Here is a 21,459-nt window from a genome sequence, read left to right as displayed (position 1 = left end):
GTACTGGAAATAAAGTTTTTTTGTTTGATTATTTTACTTGACTTTAAGTTTGTTTTGCTTAATCTCAGGATTCCACTTAATCCTCTACAGGTAAAATATATACAGGCACATTTCCTCAGAAACCTTATACTGAGTTGCTGACTTCAACTGTCTGTCTGGTTATATGTGTTATGTTGGCTTTAGTAACTTTGCAGCCAGGTTCACGTATTTGTGACATTTAAGATGTGAGGTGCAGAAAGGAAGGAAGGAAGCAAGCAGGAAACTAGTGACCTGTCATTTATGGTTGTAGATCACATTACCCCAGGGGAGCTGCACTGTTGAGGTTAACTGCATATACACACAATGTCAAAAGTTTGATATCTCAGATTAGACTGATCCAACAGGGATGTTTTCCTGGATAGCAACACAGAAAGAGGGCAGCAAGGACAATAACATAAATCAATAAAAGGGTTTTTAGTTTTAGTTTCAAATGAAGTTGGGTGTTCTGAGTTAAGGATTTTTCAACTCAACGCTTCACTTTCATAGAAAACAGTTTCAAAATCCTGAGCTGCTAAAATGTCTGATTGGTACCATAGTGTTACATTGGATTACAGTATACTGTATTATTCAATTCATTCATAATGGCTAGCATGGGTTATCAGACTATTTTCAACTACAAGTTACGCTATACAAGAGTGAAGCACAAGGAAGCAGGAAATGAAACACTGAGTGCTTACAAGCCAGTGTTACTGTTAAAAGTGAAGAAAACAATTCTTGGTATATTGGTTTATTAATGTCTTAATATTTTGTTTGCAAAAAATGATTTAAGTAAGGTTATTCATGATATAGTATAGTAATATGTTAGTTCATTTCTGCCTCAACCAGTCTACTGTAGGATAGCTGTGTGTGTGTGTGTGTGTGTGTGTGTGTGTGTGTGTGTGTGTGTGTGTGTGTGTGTGTGTGTGTGTGTGTGTGTGTGTGTGTGTGTGTGTGTGTGTGTGTGTGTGTGTGTGTGTGTGTGTGTGTGTGTGTAGTCATGCCATTAAGATTTCATGTGGAGATAAGAAGTCTTTTGTTTGGAGTTTAATCTGACCAATCCTAGGCTCCCACCCATACCCCTTCTCCCTCACTGCCTCCTGATTCCATCCTTCCTACTTCACTTTGTTCCTCTCCTTTCCTTCAATTACATCCTCTCGCCTCTGCACTTTCTACACTGAGCAGAGTTTAATCTTCTGTTACCATGGTGAGCAACACAAGGATCGTTATTAGCAGGGTAAACCACACAGCTTAATTCTACATATGTATTTAATGCAAATCTGTGATCTGATATCAGGAAGTATACAATGAAAACATGAAAACAGCGCTATGTAAAACCAGATTGTGGCCTAAATTACCTTAATTACATACGGTTAGTGAAGGATGTTTACATCCAAATCATAGGGAATGTCACCGTGATCACTTTAAAAACTTAAGGGTAAGATTTGTTTCACAATGTCCCACAAAAACGGCTATAGATGCATGGTCCACCCTCCAGGGGTTTTCTCTTTCATGCACACAAGAGCTATTATCTTGTCACTGTTAACATGAGATGGGCTGGCTATCTGGGAGTGATTAGTGGCTGTGAAGGGGTTAAAGGCATGTGTGTACTTGTGTGGTTTGTGTGTGTGTGTGCTGTATTGTGTCTGATAGACATTCTCCCACACTCTTGCCCTGTGGGACATAGGAGAGGCAGGCAGATGGCTGTATTCAGGTCCACCACGGGTCAACATATGGCCCCAAGAGACAAAGTTTGTGTTTGTGTGCGTGAGACAGAGAATCTCACTCTTACTATGCATGAGTGGAGGAAGTTGAATGAGTAGGAAAGGGGGAAAGGCTAATAGTGGGGCAAGAAAAAAAAACTGTCAAAAAGAAGTGAGATAAAGAAGTGAAGGGACAATTTGAGAGGATGAAAGTGGGCAGCATCCTGTGAGATCATACAGTTTGTTAAATAAAGCACACTTGGTCGTCTTAGTCAGATTTGTTTAGAATAGTATAGGATATATAATAGGAGGATCAGACCATTCTTTTGATGCAGTGAGGCTTCATGCTTTTTTATTCTTTACGTATTGGACACTACAATTCATTTTCGCATAAAACATACAAGCAGATCAAATTAAAAAGAAATATATTAAAAACTTGTCAGTAATGTCAATGCTCCTCCCCTTCTGCCATATCCGCTATCAGGTTAAGCGCAAGGTTTAGTGCTGCCAGATGTTTGTCATTGGTTCAGAGAAATCCAAACAAGCCTGAGTATTTTTCCGCTATCCCATAAATGATAAGCAGTGTAGCCAGACCAGAGACAGGCTGCGAAGACAAATGCTCCCCTAAAGATGTGATTAGTAAAAATTTGAAATATTAATGAATGCTATTTTTGCAAGCGTTTCTATTTTTCTGTATCGAATTTTCATTATCATGGGTCATACGTAAAATTATGCTATTGCCTTAATCTGTGACGTTGTGGGCGAAACCGGAAGAAAACAAACCTCCGCTAGCTAACACAAAGGCAGCAACGAAACTGTCTAACTGGAGAGACGACGAGATTCGTGAACTTGTCGGTATGGACCATAGACTGTATAAAAAATGGAAGTAGCATACCCGTCGAGGTCCGTTCTCTCAACTTGATGCAATCGTACTCGCCATCTTGTCAGACTTTGACTCATTTCCTCTTACCAAAAATGGCCACTGATGTGACGTTGGGGGGAGGGAGATACGTCCATCTGGCTGACTTATACTTTCAAGGAGGGGTGAGGGCCAGTGGCTAGCTGTCACTCAAGAGGCCACAGCTCTAATTATTCATTATAATTCATAGGATTATTCATAACTTTAAGCTTCCATAAAATAAAAACTAGCCATGTACAAAAACATTCATCCACCTAAGTGTTGTCATGGAGATATGACCTCAACATACAGACTAGAATGTTTCTTTTGTACCAGGTCTTAAATAGGTGTAATTATGCTGTGAAAACTGCCCATCTAACATGGGAGTCAATGAGAAATTGCTCTATTATGAAACATGTCCCTAGTGGCCACTGGGTGAACCGCAATTTTTGGCACTCGCGTATTGGATCATCCAGGAAATCGGTTGATTGGGGTTTGTTATGTACCTACGACGAAATCATCAGACAAATTCAAAGAATGACAAGAGACAGAGTTTACTTTCAGTTTTCTCCTGTTGTGTGCTGCATTTGTGAAAGTGAAACTCCATGCTAAAGACCTATTCAGACGGGATTAGTTTAATGTTTGGACGTGGAGTAAAACAGTCTTACCTCAGGACGTCTGTAATATAAATGGACAATTTGCACAGGATTAAGAAATCCCTGTATTCTACGGGGAGTGGGAGGGGTTACTCGATTTACGCACTACATCACCCCACTAAAGGAGAGAACTGATTATCTAAATAAGGGATTGGAGTGCTTTTTCAAGCGCTTTCATGCTAAAAAATATGTGGAAACTACGTATTGAGGGGATATGACGGAATATCAACATATGTTTACAGAGGGTCGTATTCAGAGGGGACTAGTTTTACCCAAGGTATTTTTCCCGGACCCCTTTACAGAAGGTGAAAATCGCCTTAATTTTAACTGACATTCTCCGGAATAATTTCTGACATGGTGCATTAGGACAGGACTAAAACCCCTGGTAAAAATGACCTTAACCTATGTCCCCACTTTAAACTCATTCCTTCCAAATAGGGCTTATGTCTGCACCCAGTCCTCCTGACATCGTCCAGGATTCATATGTGAAAACGGCTTTAGTTGGCCGTATTGTATCATACTGTGATGTTTAGTTTTTGAAAACTGTAAGGAGGTTTTATGTGGTCATTAACTGGTTAATATATGTCATATGTGGAAACATAACATAAGTATGCTAACATGCTTGCAGCTATGAACGTTTAGCAGCTAAGAGTCACAGAGAAAGTGAGCCCCCCTGAAAGTCATGGTACAGTTTGCACACCGGGGCTCTGGCTATGAGTACTAACAGTCATGACCGCTCTAGTTGGGTATGTAGATGCTGTGCAGCTCCACATGTGGCTCAGTTTACAACTTGACTTGGATTGTTTTGAACCCAACTGTAGTATTTGATTTGATTTTAACGGCAACCACCAAATTGGCAGGGTTAAAAAAAATGACTTTAAAATCGATTTGGAGATTTAATTTATATGTGTCTACAAACTGGGGGAGTTCTTAGGAAACCATAACGCAGATCAATGAACTCTGTCGACTTCTTACACAACAAAAGACTTCAGTCAGTCTGTGTGTGTGTGGACACTGTTACTGAATTTTAGCAAGTCATCAATTTGAGAGAATGAATGCGGGTTTTACTTGCTCACCCCCAACACTCCTTTCTTTCTTCTGGCCCCTGAACATCCCCCTCCTCCTTTACTCTCCTCCCTCCATTCACCGTTCCTCTTTGGGGAGTGTATTGGTGATATTGTGATGCAGGGTAGAGCAGGAGGAAGGGGAGCGAAGCCCTGTAGAGCACTAAACAGCTGTTGCTGAACTCTCCCCATTATCCCCGCTGAGCCAGTCTCCAGATTCCCTCACTATACTGTTTCTGAGACATTTAGATACAGGTCCACTGAATCCTCTCTTCCCCCACTCCCCTTGTAAACTTATTTTCTACTTTTCAATTCCTTCCAGCCTCCTAGATGCTCTTCATTCGCTCAGTCTCATTTTCATCTTGCCCACTCTCTCAATCGCACCCTCTCCTCCTCCACTGACTTTCTACAAATCCCAGGCTTTCTCTCTAATCCCCCTTTATGTTCTTTTTTTTTTACCTCTCTCCAGAGAGGATTTGAGCAGTGTTTAACGGAAAGCAACAAGTGTGCAAAAGGGTGGGCTATAGTCAGGTGCGTTTCTTATTTTACTATACAGTTGAATAGAAGTTCTAAAAAAACGCACCTACAACGCACAATGCTGATCAGCAGGGGTAGATTGGCAGCCTACTTATAACCAGGGATCTTTTTTTTTTTTTCTTGAACTCTTAAGCTCATTCAAGAACTCTTGTCTTAAGGGCACACATACTGAAGTAAGGACAAAACTCAATTTGAGTTCTAATCCGAAAGATTGGGTTATAAAGGAGTTCAGAATATATTAAAGAGTAGTATTGTGCTTCCATGAAGTATTGTACTCTACCCATGAAGTTGGGTAGAGCGTGAAGTTGGTGCTTCCATTAAGTTACTTTTTTAATTTTTTTTTTTTTTAAAGAATGATCAAAACTGTTGGAGCAGAAGCCCAGGCTTCCTGACTTTTAATCTCCAGCATGGGTCAAGCTCCAAAAACACTGGATCCTACACTTCCCATTATGCAACCAATAGAAACTCTTATATTGACCCTTCCCCCTGCCCTAACTCTACACCATCCGTTCATATTTCAAGCTTTTTGTAAAAAAGAATCTGTGGTCTCCAAATCCAAGCCAAAATTACCCTGATGACATAACCAGGGTTCTTTTCTCAAACTATATAATTCTCCCTCAAGAGCCACAGACACAATTTTACAACTGTTTTCACAGGCTGACTGGAAATTGGTGGAGTGCCTCTTTAATTCCAAGACATCCTCTTTCTCTCCTCCCACAATTTATGCCTCATGGTGGGGTTTATGAACAAACAGATGACTTGTTTCAATGCCGTGGTAACAGAGATTTTGTGTAGATGTGGTCACATTGTTTCAGGAGTTTACAAATGGTACATCATTGTCATTATTTCAGTCAAACTTTGGCTATAACAGTATATATTTCTGTCTATTATCTGCAGTGTTTTAACTATGATGAACGTCTACATTTAGTGGACAATTGCATAAACCTTATTGTCTATATACTGTATGTGCATGACAAGTTTTCCACATCAGTTGGTTAATGAGCATGATTTTGCCCTATGCTATTAACTGTCCTGTTACAGACATATAGTATAATAGCCATTGTGTCAAATATTCAATGAAATACTGATGCAAAGATTTCTTCTTGAAATTCAACTTCTATGTTGTGTCTAATATACTGTTAACACAGCAATAAAAGCAAATATGGAAAACAACATCGACACTTGTTTTTCAGGCTGGAGACTGAGCGAGAAACCCATTTGGAGCACATTAAATGGATAAAGTTACATGTGAAGACCTGTTACACACGAGGGCAGTCGGATATACAGGAACATAGTCAGGGATGCTTTATTAGAGCAGAGACAAAAATAAAAGCAGAGTGAGCACCATAATCCATCAACTAGAGCAGCAATGTCAATGGTGTCATACCAAAATGTAACTATAATGAAAATCCAGAGGGTTTCTTTCTGAAGTGTAAAATATTGTACAGAGTACTGATGATGGATCTGACCGAACTTGGATAGACTTATTGTAAACACTAACACGCAACTCAAATAACTAGATTGGTTTTCTTGAAAACTGAAGGTACAGTTCAAGCCTTCTGGGACAAAACATTGACACTGAATATCTCAGAAGTTCAGTGCACTCACATACAGTATAACTTCTCAATACCAAGCTCATGATATGGATCAACAACCTGAAGGAAATATTAATAACTTAAGTGGGGGATTATGGGAAATGGAACTGCTGTTGCTGGTGCACATGCATGTGTTGTTATGCAGAGGAGTAATAAAAGAGAAAAGGTAAAGTAACACATTAACATAAAATTATTATAACAACAATTCTCTTTAATGTGCATTTTGTTCATTGCAGTGCCATGAAAAAGTGTGAACAATTATTGTAATCTTGGCATAATTTTTGGAACATTATTTACGTCAATGTGAGAAATGTTTGATAATTTTTATGAATTAAAATACCATAGATGCAAAATAGAATATGCAAAGAGTATAGGCACATCCTGTGTAAACACTGGTTACTTGTATCAATAGCAAATATTTGAATAATTAATGGAATAAATAGTGATGGCAAACATTTAAAAAAATGTATTTATTTTATAGATTTTTTACAAAGTGGTGTTTTTCATGGCACTGCACAACCGAGTGTGTTGCGTTCTTTTAATCCCAGACAAACACTAGGAGTACATCTGAAAGATAAGCTATAGATTTGAGAGAAATAAAAGGTAGAACAGACAAGCAGACACCGGATAGAACTGGTAAAGCCTCAGACATGAACATAATCACAGCTTTATGTCTCCCTCTAGTGGCACAAAGAGGTAACATCAACTACGAGAGAGGTGGATTTCTTTATCACTGTATCAATTATGTTGTCTCTTCTTGTTCAACAGGCGTTGTTTCTGCGGTGTCTGTGTCACAACATTATTATTTCATTTAGAGAAAATGTTATGTTGAGAAAATAAGGGAATTAAAACAAACGGCACATACAGTTTTTAAACTATTTTAGATCTCATATTTGAGGAGACTTCTATAGTGTTAATAAGAAATGTAACCCAGAAATCCATGTGAAATGATTTCAAAGCCATACAGCACGATTCTGTCATATTTGCACTTACTATATGCTCAGAAAATCTCAATAGTACATATATTAATGCTGTACAAAAGGACAAAAAAAAATCACATTTGGTACAAAAAAATAATAATAATCTGTAAACCCAGTTTGAGTCGTCAACTCTGAAATGTGTTATCACTAAAGAGGAAAAGAGTGATGCTCAAAAATGAAATGAAATTTAAATGATCACCAGTATAGACCGAGCTCCTAAAGGCAATCTGCTACAAGGCAGAGCTAAGCACCAGGAGCTAACACAGATTCTGTGTGTCTGTAGAAAAATGTATTGAATAATGAATCTAATGCTAAAAGAGATGGTATGGCAGTTGTTGTCGTATCCTAATTTCTTTTACATTTTCAATTATTTCTTAGTAAGGATGTCTTCGTCATTCCTCTTAATATGGGTACTTAACACTGCAACACACTACAAAGAACCTTGTGATTTACTATACATTCACATTATTGTATTCACATCACTGACGGCACAATATTTATTTTCAAATCTCGGTCAAGTGGTGTCAACCCGGGCCAGGCCCCGCATATTTAAAGAAAACCAGACTCGAGAACATTATACATCGTTTCACTTAAATGGAAAATAAACTCAACAAAATCATTAAAACGCAAAATAAATAAAACTTATTGCGAGGAAGTAAAAGCTTAGCCCGGGCTAAATTGCCCTATAGGGGTAGCTGGTAGTCAGCAGACGTGGAAATCGGGGTAGTGTGTGATTCCCTCTGTGGTTTACAGGAACTACTATCCTCTCCTTAGGATTAACAGAACCCCACACGGCCCTGCTCGTCAGCACCATGGTAGCAGAGAAGACTAGATCACAACTTCTGGACCACCACCTGGAACTTACCTGGCAAAACAAAATGAAGGGGAGGTGAACCATTAGTTTGGACAATAAAAGACGTATCAGTTTTTTTTCTTTAAGTATATTACTGAAAGAAACATGTTATGTCATCTTGCTGTTTCTAACAATAGAGACATAGATTGGTATTCTGATGGTACTTACAGGATGGCATAACAGAAACCTCGGCTGTCACCACGCTGTCCAGACCAAGATTAGACAGAGCTCCTCTCACCACGCCACATGAAAAAGCGAGGTACTGAGAAAAAACACACAAATTTGAATGAACTAAAATGATATGGATTCTGATTTCTTTGGCTGTATGCATATTAACAAAGCCTTAAGGGCATACTTCTAGAGACAGAAGTATAGTAACCTTAGGAGCTTGATCCAGGTACTGTTTTCCACTGGAAAGCTGAGTCAGCAAAGAAAACTTGTTGTCCTGCAGGACGTAGGTACCCTAGGGCAGAAAACAAATGCATGTATAGTATAGTATATAAATCAGAGCCGATGTAAGTAATATATGATATTAATTGAGTTTTCCTGAAGATTAAGATTCTCTAAGCTCTTCTTATAATGATCTGTGATATCTATCATAAACTAAATCACATTTTCAGATAAGAGATAGGCATTCCTGTTGGTGGAATACTCTAAACTTATATTTTACCTGGTGGTTTGTTCTGAGGTTGTCCACCTGCCTCCTGAACACCTTCGTCCAGAAGTCTTTACAGACAAACTTCATTACATCCAACTCATCCTTGAAGCTGGGAGAGTCCTTGGTCAACCTAGACAGAGCAAACATCAACATAGGCATGTAACCTAAGCGATGCTGCATATCACACAGCATTTAACGTTGCAAGTGCATAATATGTTCGTCTACCTCTCGATGAGTCCTTGTCCCACCCTGAATCCCATGCTTTCAAGGACAGAAACACAGATAGCTCTGTCCTGAAGAGAAGAAATTCAAGCAGTTAATTATGTGTATGAGTGAGGTGTGTCATGCAAAAGCAACAATGTTATAATGTAACGGTGAGCTGAATTCTGAAGCTGGTGAGAAAGAGAAACACAAGATCAGAGTGATTGTCAGGGTGTCTATTTACAAATATGCGCTAAACAGCTAGCATTATTGAATGAATGAATGAATGATTAATTTCGAACATGTATAATGAAAAAAAGAATATATATATAATAAAGCTAAAGGAACAAAAACACAATATTAACTTAACCTGTCTGAAAAGGAATATTAACTAACAACTTAAGATGCAAAAGCCTATTCAATCCTTTTCCACTACTATATAATAATAATAATCATAAAGCATGACTTCACATTTATATCAGCTTATCTTTAACACATTAACACAATTTGCTACATATGAATATACACACCACAAAAAAAGAAAATATAAATATTTACACATGTATATATTCACCATAGGAAATAAATAATGTAAATGAACTAATAAATTAATGATCTGTGAGAACACCTAGCCCAAATACTCCCTAGAATTTGCAAGGTGATAACAGACCACAGCGTAACTCAAGGCTAAGGAAATTGAATTGAACACACCTTGTTATCCATCTCTCCTTTACTGGATTGTTGCTCCTTGTATATGTGTGACACGATCTCCATGTGGAGAAAGTCAAACAGAGACTCGTCTGCCATTCCTGACACACATACACACGCACGCACACACGCGCGCACACACACACACACACACACACACACACACACACACACACACACACACACACACACACACACACACACACACACACACACACACACACACACACACACACACACACACGATTATTATACAGCCAGATGAAACGCTTGTGTAAAACTTGCTTTACTCAGTTAACGTTAGTTACTTTTCAAAGGAGGAAATCAACAGCCTTTTTTCCACAACTTTATTTAAAAATTCTCGCAAACATCATGTGACAGTTCAATTAACATTACAATATTACACCATGATGACATAACATTAGTAAATTTAAGAAGAAAGACTACTTAAATACACAATAAAAAAGTAAGTAAAAAAAATAATTGAAAGGTAGGCTATAAAATAACATTTCCTTTATAAAAACCGTGTTGTTTATCAGCTGTGTAAATAATCTTGTTAATAATTAATATAAAATTTGACTATAGACCTTTTTAATATAATTTCATTGCTAGGCAACAGCCTTGGTCTCTGTTAACCTTCCTGTCAGCTGATGTCGTTCACATTCACTGTAACAGGAATTGAACCTGGACACATTCCGAATGTTTATGTTTACAACTTTGCAAAGGTTCAAAATTATTTCCAAAATTCAATTTTGAAGGGATTCAATGTTTGCCGAGATTTTGTACATGTATTGTATGTATGTAATGCTCATGGGTAGACTAAATGGGTCCATTCGGACCATAACATTAAGTCTTTTACAGTCATATGTCAACAAGATTCAACCAGGCATTTTCACCTGGCTTCATCTGGTATTTATGAAAATTAGCACATAAGTAATTAGATTATGCTCCATTTGCCCATGCTAACAAACAATTTCGATAAACGTGTAATACATTAATTGTTTATCTTGATGTAAGTAATATCTGAAGGTTATTTGTTTTCCCTTTTCATGTGAGACAAATAATGAATAGGAGAATGGACATGGTATATTTGGGTCTATTTTTGGAAATCCCTTATTGGGATTATTCGGGGCTTTATTTCCCTTACACAGGACGTATTGAGGATAAACAATCAGCTGAGTTTGCTTCTGTAGCAATTAAGTTGAATCTTCTTTCATAAAATGACTGGACTATTTGTTCGAAAGACAACAGTCTCTACATAAATGTGAAAAACATTTACGTCAGCGTTAGCTAGTAGTTAGCTACAGTGCGCTAAGCTAGTCTATTTTGCTGGCAACATTACACACATGCTGGTCTAGTTTTTCCTATATCGGCATATGAGAGATAATGAGGACAAAAAGCCCAACCAAAGTCATGTGTTTATATGCATACCATAACATTAAGTGTGAAAATAATTAAATCGACTGTACCTGTCAACTAACTGTAGGCTACACGACGTAAACACACCACAAGTCTGCTTCCTGGGTGGCGTTCGATATTTTACCAGCGTACTCCTCAGTAGTCATGGGGGCGGAGTTAAGCCCGAAAATAACGGCAACGCACCCACAGTGGCGGTGGATCACATGCTCAACAACATCAACAACAACAATAACAACGACGACAACAACAAATACATCCAGCATAAAACATATTATTATCAAATCTGGAACTCCAGAGCCCACTTAAATCCATTAGAAAATGACGTTAAGTTTTGGTATACGCTGATTTCTATTTCAAACACTCCTAATTGTGGGCGGGCAGGTTTTCCAATCGCGGTAGGGAACGTCAGACATCACGTGACAACATAGCTCAGATTTGATTGGGTCTTGGAAAACAAGTGACTTCCTTCTCTGCTCATGTGACTTGTGTTTTTGTCATCACAGAGAAGGTTTGACAGTTGGTGGATTTTTGGATTTTATATTTTAACAGTGAGCTTTTAGCTAACATTACGTTATAGATTTGAAATCAACTGTTTTGAACTGCAGCTTCTATGTTCTCTTATTCTGTTCCTTTGTTTTAACGATTGTAGTTCTGATGTTTTCTGCTGTTTTCTTCTGTGTTGTTCTAGTTCTTTTTCAGACTCTTTTGTTATTGTATATTGCATTGTTACTGGAGCACATTTGGTTTCCCTGCCTTGACTGGAAAGCACTTTTGGTCAACTTCTGTTGTTTTTATGTGCTATTTAAATAGAGTGACTTGACTTGACTTAGATTCTCTCTCAGTTAACTTGTATTGAACAAAGTGAGGCTGATATGTGAGGACTACTTACCGTTATTAACAGTCTATAACGTCAGTTTGTCTTTGTGATTTTCTGTATGTGTGTGTGTTTGTGCGCAGTCATGTCCAGCGGGTACCAGATAGTGGTGCAGGGGGAGGCCTCTGAGACAGACTCTGATGATGAAGTCTACCTCACCTCCATGCCTGCTCCCCAAACTGCCACAGCCGGGGCCAAGGTGTGTCTTGAGTGATAGAGATCTAAATAGTTCAAAAGTATCAACCAATATCTCCACGCCCCACCCCCCATAATGAATCTACAATCTGCTTTGCCTTGGATGCTGCCAGGTTCCCGGGGAGGCGTCTGAAACAGACAGTGAGGGTGAGGAGGAGCAGGCGGACCGAGCCTCCTCACTGAGCCAGGAGGGCGCTCAGATACTCAGGAGAGACCTTCCTCCCCTTATCGTAGTTAGAGACCATCCTGATATACAGTCGATAGTGGAAGACAGGCCGAGTCCCACACACAGGCCACAAGGTGAGGAATGTCATTTAGCAATGTCATAATTAGAATAATAAATATTCCAACTATGAAACTTACCGTGTAACATAATGTTCTTAACTGAGAGGATCATTTACAGTGCGTCATCTGGCTGTATACATGAATGGTAAATGGTCAATGGACTTGTACTAATATAGCGCCTTTCTAGTCTTCTGACTACTCAAGGCGCTTTCACAGTGTTTGTCACATTCACCCATTCACACAGACATTCACACTGATGGCAGTGATCATCTACATACCATCTAATCTAATCTAACCATTCACACCACATTTACACACCCATGCGCAGCACGGGGAACAATTCGGGGTTCAGTGTCTTGCCCAAGGACACTTCGACATGTGGACCGGGGGAGGTGGGGATCGAACCGCCAATCTCTCGAATGGAGGACGACCCACTCTGACTCTGAGCCACAGTCGTGAATTAATCTATGAATGGGGGTGCAGCTTCATTCATTGACTAAACCTGGTGCTTTTGAGATGTGGTTGAAAACTCTGAGAGATCTGGTAACTGAACATTTGAGGTCAGAGTCTATCATCACAAAGGTCACAAATGAGCCTCCGTGGTCAACTGTAAACTGCTCATCATCCTAAAACATATCTAGTAATCGAAAATATGGGAATCCCTATATAAGATTGTACATTGTGGAGTGATAGTTGTAGTTGCATTGATAAATTATCAATTTTGACCAGTGTATTTCAGTGTTGTGGATGGCTTTGAACAAATGGATAAGTGAACAATGAAATGGAGGATTAGTTATTTCAGTATGTAATTCTGTTTCCAGGTGACACCCTTTTACAACAGAAGCTGCAGGAATCTAACAGCCGACTGTTTTCCGACGTGGGACAGACACTGCGTCAGGTTTATGGCAGCGCCAGTAGAGAGGTATGTGGATGTCTTTGACTCAAAACCCCTTATTGTTAAGCATCTTGACATAGCCAATTGGCTGTGGTTGTAATGCCTTCATTTCAATAGTTTTGTGGCTGCAGTTTGACACTTTGACTCTTGTTTTTGCGAAAGGTACACAGTGCAACAGCTCAGCTGAATACTTCACAGAGTGCCATCATCAATGCCTCCCACAGCATCAGATTAATCCTGGATGACCTGAAGGCTGTGTCCGAGAAGATTGACATCATTACCAGCTATCAAATACTGCCTGATATTAACATTAATAGTCCAAATAATCATAATACTCCTGTACCTTAATGAAACAATATATCACTATGGCTATATTTTCCTTTAAATATCAACTAGATAAAATAGCGGGATAGCTTTACTTCACTGTTTACAAACAATGCCTATGCATATGAACAAGCATATTAACACGTCACACATTGTATATGTTTTTGTCTCTCAAGATTCTTTCTCTGTCTCTGATTCTCTAAAGTGATGTTGTTCTGTCATTCACTGTTTTGCAACTGTCTTTCATGGTTACACATTTTAATTTTACATAAGAATTTAGTGACAATATAGGTTTTTTCCCTGCAGTTCTTTGTAAAGATAAATATAACACAACACAATCCCTTAAACCATTGGACAGTGCTTTTTACAAGGCATATTCTTTTCTAGCTTAAGTGTTTTCTCGTCCTGTGTGATAGGTCAAAGATTGTTGAACATGAATTCTAAGATGAATGTAACTAATTAATATAAACTGCTTTTGTTGGAAACTTGAATGCTGTTAAATGTTTCTAAATGTGATGGCTGGTATCAAAAACAGAGGCCGTAGCTGCTGTCTTGATGGTTCAGAGATGTTGCTTTGATGAACGTAAAGGCGGAGAGAACTGAAATGATTCTGAAGAATTTTGTGATGTGAGCTCCATTGTTTCTAAAATTTATTTTCAAAAAATAGCATCAAACACACAAAAATACAATACATATATTAAATACATAGTGCAGACAGAATTTGCGGTACTATGTCATGTTCAAAGTTTGTTAACTCACGGAAAATCAACAACATACAATTTGCTGAGTATTGGTAAAACATCTCACCTCATGCTATTACTGCAAAAGTTGGTAATATAAGACTTTAATGCCAGTAAATTATCCTCAACACAAACAGCATAAGAGAATGCTACCGATTGGCATGTCTCATTACTAAAACAGTCCTGTTTTCAAATCACCCTGTCTCTTCCTTCTGGTTGTCCTTCCATCCATTCAAAAATTAGGTGATGTCCCATTTCTACACCTGCCCATCCCATCCACCAGTGGACAGCTTCCCCATAAATCCAGTCTGTGTGTAGGCATGTCAGATGGGTGTGTAGATATACACTAACACCACTATCAGCAGGTTGAGAACTGTGCTCACAATACCAACGATGCCAAGCATGTCCTCAGGGTCCACCTTCCATTTGGCTGACACAGGAAGCACTTTGACGGATTCGGCCACCTGAAAGAGAGAGAGAGAGAGATGTGCAGTGTGTGGCCCGTCCATACAATTAAGATGCACTCAGGCCAGGACTAAATTTAAAAAAATGTTTTACTTTTAGTGTGTTGACATGTTTCAGCCACCTGATGGCACCATCCATGCAGACCTAACAACACTCACAAAAAAAAACAACACTAAAATTCTCTGTTCTCTTCTGGTGTCCTACCGTTTCCTCCATATCTGTTATAACTATATAATGTCTAATACAGTGGAGGAAGAAGTACAATAAACAAAAGTATATATAGTGTGTATTTATGTGTGTGCATATATATATACACATAGTGGAAAGTTTCTGTTAAAATTAAAAGCCATCCAAGTGACTGTTGAAAATTGTTCAAAATAATCTTTAAGTACAATAGTTTGCACTATGCAGAATTGGCCATTCCAGAATAATGTTTATCATTGGATGACGGATATTGATGCATTGATTTGTACAGTTTACTTTAATTTTACATATGCAATTTAACATAATAATAATCACAATAAACAAGCATATCTTTGTAGATTTCATTCAGTATTATTAATCTGAATCTGCAAAGTAACTCAAGTTATTACTAAGGGCTACAATAGTAACCACTGAATTGCTGTCAAGTAAAAGTAGCAGAAAATGGAAATACTCAATCAAAGTACAGCACTTGAGTAAATGTGCTAAGTTACTTTCCATCACTGGTTAGAATGTAATATACACTATAAGATAGTGAGATAAAATAAGAGTGACCTTTCTTCTGATGAGCTAAAGTATTTATTTTTTCTGAAATTTACCTCTGTAATGTTTCTCTTTCCTCTGCCATTTCTCTGCTCCGTTGGCTCCATTTCTCACCCCTCAAACTCACTCAGCGCAATAAAAGGCTACTTCATCCGTAGTCCTGTTCAGTCCCAAAAAAACAGATCGAGGAATTATGACTGACTGACTGGTGTTTGTGCAGCACCGGTAGCTGACTGAGTTAAAGTCTTCTTTATTCTCCCCTCGCAGGGCTCCGGAGACCCACAGGTCTGTAATAAATGAGAGAAGAAAGGGATGGTTTTGTTTGTTTCGCTGTGCAGCTAATGGCACAGACTGTCACACAAGGCCAAGAAGCTGCTCTGCTGTCACGCTACTATTTCAGGTCATATATTGTTGGCTTAGCTGCCTGTGTGTGTGTGTGTGTGTGTGTGTGTGTGTGTGTGTGTGTGTGTGTGTGTGTGTGTGTGTGTGTGTGTGTGTGTGTGTGTGTGTGTGTGTGTGTGTTACTAATGGAGCGAAGAGGTCCCAAATGGTGTTGATGTGTTTGTGTGCATTATAATTAATTATAGCTGTGCCTTTAAGTGTGATGGATAAGATTTGCATTTGTGCTTGTGTGTGTGCATGTGTGGAGACAATTCGAAAGCTTTTTATGGAGATAAAGATTTTCCCAGTGGAGACATCTGTACTTAAAACTACCAGCCACTATCAGTCATGTTAAACAACTCCTTTATAGAAATAAGTTTCCCTTTTACATCATTGTTCAGCTTCCAATTATTAAAGTAAACACACACGCACACACTCACACACACACACACACAGACAGACACACACACACACACACACACACACACACACAGTGTCACATCTATCATTCTTAAAGTGATCGAGCAGAGTGTTTGCCGTAGGAGAACCTTGATTGTAAAGATCCACTGATGCTTAATTACAGGCATAGCTGAGGGGCAGAGGTGAGGTGTTTTGTCAGTGGCTTCACCAAATAATAATTGGACTTAATTACTTTAAATATTTAGGTTCAAGAAAAAAAGTGTGCTGTAAAGGCAAACAATGAGAGCAATTGGGAGAAAATGAGCTAAATAAGAAAAGACACTCCTAGCTAAAACTAATTAAATCTAATACAACAGTCCTTCAACAAATGATACTTTCATGACTGTTAGGATGCTCAGTTTTTGTTTAAATGATTTAGAGAGGTGTTAAGGAGTTTGTCTCATCTCATCTCATCTCATCTTCATCCGCTTATCCGGGGTCGGGTCGCGGGGGCAGCAGCTTTAGCAGGGGACCCCAAACTTCCCTTTCCCGGGCCACATTAACCAGCTCTAACTGGGGGATCCCGAGGCGTTCCCAGGCCAGTGTGGAGATATAATCTCTCCACCTAGTCCTGGGTCTTCCCCGAGGCCTCCTCCCAGCTGGACGTGCCTGGAACACCTCTCTAGGGAGGCGCCCAGGGGGCATCCTTACTAGATGCCCGAACCACCTCAACTGGCTCCTTTCAACGCTAAGGAGCAGCGGCTCTACTCCAAGTTCCTCACGGATGGCTGAACTTCTCACCCTATCTCTAAGGGAGACTCCAGCCACCCTCCTGAGAAAACCCATTTCGGCCGCTTGTACCCGCGACCTCGTTCTTTCGGTCATGACCCAACTTTCATGACCATAGGTGAGGGTAGGAACGAAGATTGACCGGTAGATCGAGAGCTTTGCCTTCCGGCTCAGCTCTCTTTTCGTCACAACGGTGCGGTAGAGCGACTGCAACACCGCCCCCGCTGCTCCGATTCTCCGGCCAAACTCACGCTCCATCGTCCCCTCACTCGTGAACATGATCCCGAGGTACTTGAACTCCTTCACTTGGGGTAAGGACTCATTCCCTACCTGGAGTAAGCAATCCACCGGTTTCCTGCTAAGAGCCATGGCCTCAGATTTAGAGATGCTGATCCTCATCCCAGCCGTTTCACACTCGGCTGCGAACCGATCCAGTGAGTGCTGAAGGTCACTGACCGACGATGCCATTAGGACCACATCATCTGCAAAAAGCAGAGACGAGATCCTCAGCCCACCGAACTGCAACCCCTCCCCACCACGACTACGCCTTGAAATCCTGTCCATGAAAATCACGAACAGGATTGGTGACAAAGCGCACCCCTGGCGGAGGCCAACCCCCACCGGAAACGAATCCGACTTACTCCCGAGGATCCGGACACAGCTCTCACTTTGGGTGTACAGAGATTGGATGGCCCACAGAAGTGACCCCCTCACCCCATACTCCCGCAGCACCTCCCACAGTATCTCCCTAGGAACCCGGTCATATGCCTTCTCCAAATCCACAAAACACATGTAGACTGGATGAGCATACTCCCAGGCCCCCTCCAGGATCCTTGCGAGAATGAAGAGCTGGTCCGTTGTTCCACGTCCAGGACGGAATCCACATTGTTCCTCTTCAATCTGAGGTTCGACTATAGGACGAACCCTCCTTTCCAGCACCTTGGAGTAGACTTTACCAGGGAGGCTGAGTAGTGTGATACCCCTGTAATTGGCACACACCCTCTGGTCCCCCTTTTTAAAAAGAGGAACCACCACCCCGGTCTGCCACTCCCTTGGCACTGTCCCAGACTTCCACGCAATGTTGAAGAGGCGTGTCAACCAAGACAGCCCCTCCCAACCCAAAGTTTTCAGCATTTCTGGACGAATCTCATCAACCCCTGGGGCTTTGCCACTGGTAAATGGTAATGTGTTATACTGACAGGTCTTTTGATTATTTTGTGCTCCATTTATATCAATGATTGTAGGCAAAATACACCTATACAATGCAATACAGTTGGACAGCACCACAAACTACATCCTCCAAAATGATCACAGCATTGATTCAACACCTCTTCAAAACAGGATTTATTACAGGACAGTTGTATTAAACTTTATTATTTTAGCTACGTAGGTGCACCTAATAAACTTCTGACGAAAGATATCTACAATGTATTGTTTTTTGGCTGGCAGCTTATATTCTCTCTTTCTAATGTTTTCGAACCTTAGCTAAAAGGTTTTAAATCCTTGGAATGATAACTGTATGTATGTTCGGGGACCCCCTGGTCTTCATCCTTCTTCTTTCACTGGAACAAAGGTAGCAGACCATAGAGGGAGAAGAAGCCATTAATCAGTTGATCAGGAACACTCCTGGGATGTAGATAACATGAGTATAATGAGTCCCCAGGGACGTGTGAATCCGATATCGTCATTTGAGGAACCAGCTAAAAAAGCATTTCTCAAATCCTCAGATAGCTATCTAGTCTATTAGCTCTCCAGCGTGTGAGTGCATCCCTCAATCTCAGCTGCTCTGATTGAGCTCCAGGTTCTGAGGGCTACATGATCGGTAAGTAGTTTGGAATGAGGGCAATCACTAAAAACACCACTGGGACTGAAGCATCACATAGACATCGAAATCAGCAAGACACAACAGCATCCCAACCGCGATGACAATGACAACGTGAAAAAAACAACGGCGATTGCGATGGCGATGGCGATGGCGATGGCAATGGCGATGGTGATGGCGATGGCGATGACAACACCAACGATGACAGCGGTGGCTATGACAATGACGAAGAGTGTTGCATCCCCCTATCTATCATATCCATGCTTATTATACAGAAATGAAGCTTAAATATAAAAACAAAAAAGGAAGTTATACGTATTCTTTCCTCACTTCTGTATTTGCTAATGTCTGAGGGAAAACATATCAATTGTCAAATAACAATAAGAATATATGAATATTGATGTCAGGCTAATGTTTGTCTTTTCTTGTAAAGACAAGTATACTTTATAAGCAAAGTTATTTGTTATAAATAAGTAAGTAGTAAGTAAGTATATACATTACCATTGAAAATATGTACATATAAGTATTATGTATAAGATAGTGAGTCTTTATGTCTTCTTTCACAAGAAAATCAAGGATTTTTTTGTTTGATATTCCTCTGAAAATACTGTTACTTACTACTGTATATTCTGTTTACTGTGTACTGGTAGAGTGGGTGCCAATACAGTATAATGACGCTGAGTCCTTACTGCAGCTACCTGGGTTCAACACCAACCTATGGCCCTTTGCTGCAAGTCATCCCCTCTCTCTCTCCCATTTTGTCAATCTTCAGCCGTACTAAAAACCAAAAGGCATAAAAAGCTGAAAGAAAGTAGGTGAAATAAATGACTTAGATCTTTCTAGACACACTGTAGCTTGTGCATTAAACAGAGAAAGCTAGGTGCATCTGAAGGAGGATAGAAACAATACACATGAGCAAAAAACTGTTTGACTCAGGAAGTATTTTCCTTCAAGGCTGGGTGAACTTCTAAGGGACTTGTTACACTCAACAGGCAAATAGGACAGTATATTACTGTTTACATAAAACATCTTCATCCTTGTTCTAGTGACTGTGGCTTGAGACTTCGAGTCAGGGATGGGGTTCATGCTTGAGCTGGCAAACGAACTAAAGACTAAAATAGGAACACAGCAAACAATGGACTGGGGCACTGAGGAGAGATCATAAATTTTTGCAGTACAGAGAGTGCAGAGTGTAAGGGAGAATAGAAAAAGAGGAAAGAGATACTTGATTATTGAATCCTACTAGATAATACATTTGGGCTGTAATCAGATTTTATAAATGTATTTGTGTGTGTGTGTGTGTGTGTGTGTGCGTGTGTGTGTGTGTGTGTGTGTGTGTGTGTGTGTGTGTGTGTGTGTGTGTGTGTGTGTGTGTGCGTGTGTGCGTGTGTGTGCATGTATGCGTGTGTGTATTTGTGTGTGTGTGTGTGTGTGTGTTTGTGTATGTGTGTGCGCGTTTGTGCATGTGTGTGTGTGTGTGTGTGTTTTTGTGTGTGTGTGTGTGTGTGTTTGTGAATGTGTGTGCGTTTGTGCATGTGTGTGTGTGTGCGTGCATGAGAGGGCAGCCACCCATATTAGCCAGGTCAGTGCCTTTCTCATGGGGTGCCTGAGGACACACTGTTTATTTGGCTGGCTGAACATGGCTGCATGCAACAGCACAGGTCTGCCTAAGCAGCTATACTACTTTAAAAGTGCCCTGCTCTTTGGGTGATGACCTTGTTTTCATGCTGATAGTGCATTCAAGACAACACGGAATTAGGATGCATCTCACTGACAAGCCGGAAGAATAAACAAGAGGGGAAAACCCTCAGAGGAGCTAAAGGGAACAACAACACCAAGCACTCAAGCTGAATCCGGGTGATAAAAAGTGAAAACATAACTAGACTTCATAAGAAAACAGAATTGGAGGAAGTAGGCCACACAGCTTGATTATCTTGTCAGCTGAAAGGATTTACTTTCACCAAAATATTATAGGCAAGAGTCATTGGGTTAGAAGGATAAAACCCTCACTGATGCAAGTATGAAACTGGAAACTGCAACTGCAACTGCAACACTGGGCATAGACAGAGGCCCACCTCTGGCCTTCACCTGCAAGAGACACACTCACCACAAAGAATGACCACTAAGGAACAAAAATGACCACAAAGAGATGCAAAGCAGCTGCAAGGAGACAAAAAACGACAACTAAGAGACAAAAATGACCACAAAGTGACACAAAATGACCACAAAAAGATAGAATCACTACAAAGAGGCACAAAA

The 21,459-nt window shown here is 40.0% G+C and overlaps 2 protein-coding genes across 2 annotated transcripts; one reads left to right on the top strand and one right to left on the bottom strand.

The window, feature by feature from the left end:
• Positions 1-6,155: 6,155 nt before the first annotated feature.
• Positions 6,156-11,391, bottom strand: trappc6bl (trafficking protein particle complex subunit 6B, like). Its single transcript, XM_083913429.1, has 7 exons — positions 11,338-11,391; positions 9,872-9,969; positions 9,185-9,252; positions 8,972-9,089; positions 8,681-8,764; positions 8,470-8,563; positions 6,156-8,313 (listed from the first exon to the last, which is right to left on the bottom strand). The coding sequence occupies exons 2-7, from the start codon at positions 9,965-9,967 to the stop codon at positions 8,282-8,284; spliced, it is 492 nt and encodes a 163-aa protein (XP_083769555.1). The 5' UTR covers positions 9,968-9,969; positions 11,338-11,391; the 3' UTR covers positions 6,156-8,281.
• Positions 11,392-11,764: 373 nt separating this feature from the next.
• Positions 11,765-14,273, top strand: bloc1s3 (biogenesis of lysosomal organelles complex-1, subunit 3). The gene is made up of 5 exons (XM_083914525.1): positions 11,765-11,835; positions 12,245-12,360; positions 12,470-12,656; positions 13,463-13,563; positions 13,699-14,273. The coding sequence occupies exons 2-5, from the start codon at positions 12,247-12,249 to the stop codon at positions 13,882-13,884; spliced, it is 588 nt and encodes a 195-aa protein (XP_083770651.1). The 5' UTR covers positions 11,765-11,835; positions 12,245-12,246; the 3' UTR covers positions 13,885-14,273.
• The last annotated feature ends 7,186 nt before the right edge of the window (positions 14,274-21,459 follow it).

This window comes from Echiichthys vipera, assembly GCF_963691815.1.
Source record: "Echiichthys vipera genome assembly, chromosome: 5".
Classification (NCBI taxonomy): Eukaryota; Metazoa; Chordata; class Actinopteri; order Perciformes; family Trachinidae; genus Echiichthys; species Echiichthys vipera.
Note: the sequence above shows the minus strand (reverse complement) of the source record. Positions and strands in the feature narration are given on the sequence as shown.

What these genes read in the sequence shown, in the direction of transcription:
- trappc6bl (XM_083913429.1), bottom strand. Translation starts at nt 9,967, where the DNA reads ATGGCAGACGAGTCTCTGTTTGACTTTCTCCACATGGAGATCGTGTCA. An exon ending in AAGGAGAGATGGATAACAAG is followed by an intron (nt 9,253 to 9,871) that starts GTGTGTTCAATT and finishes TCTTCTCTTCAG; the next exon opens with GACAGAGCTATCTGTGTTTC. An exon ending in ACCTCAGAACAAACCACCAG is followed by an intron (nt 8,765 to 8,971) that starts GTAAAATATAAG and finishes TTTCTGCCCTAG; the next exon opens with GGTACCTACGTCCTGCAGGA.
- bloc1s3 (XM_083914525.1), top strand. Translation starts at nt 12,247, where the DNA reads ATGTCCAGCGGGTACCAGATAGTGGTGCAGGGGGAGGCCTCTGAGACA. An exon ending in CTGCCACAGCCGGGGCCAAG is followed by an intron (nt 12,361 to 12,469) that starts GTGTGTCTTGAG and finishes GGATGCTGCCAG; the next exon opens with GTTCCCGGGGAGGCGTCTGA. An exon ending in ATGGCAGCGCCAGTAGAGAG is followed by an intron (nt 13,564 to 13,698) that starts GTATGTGGATGT and finishes TTTTTGCGAAAG; the next exon opens with GTACACAGTGCAACAGCTCA.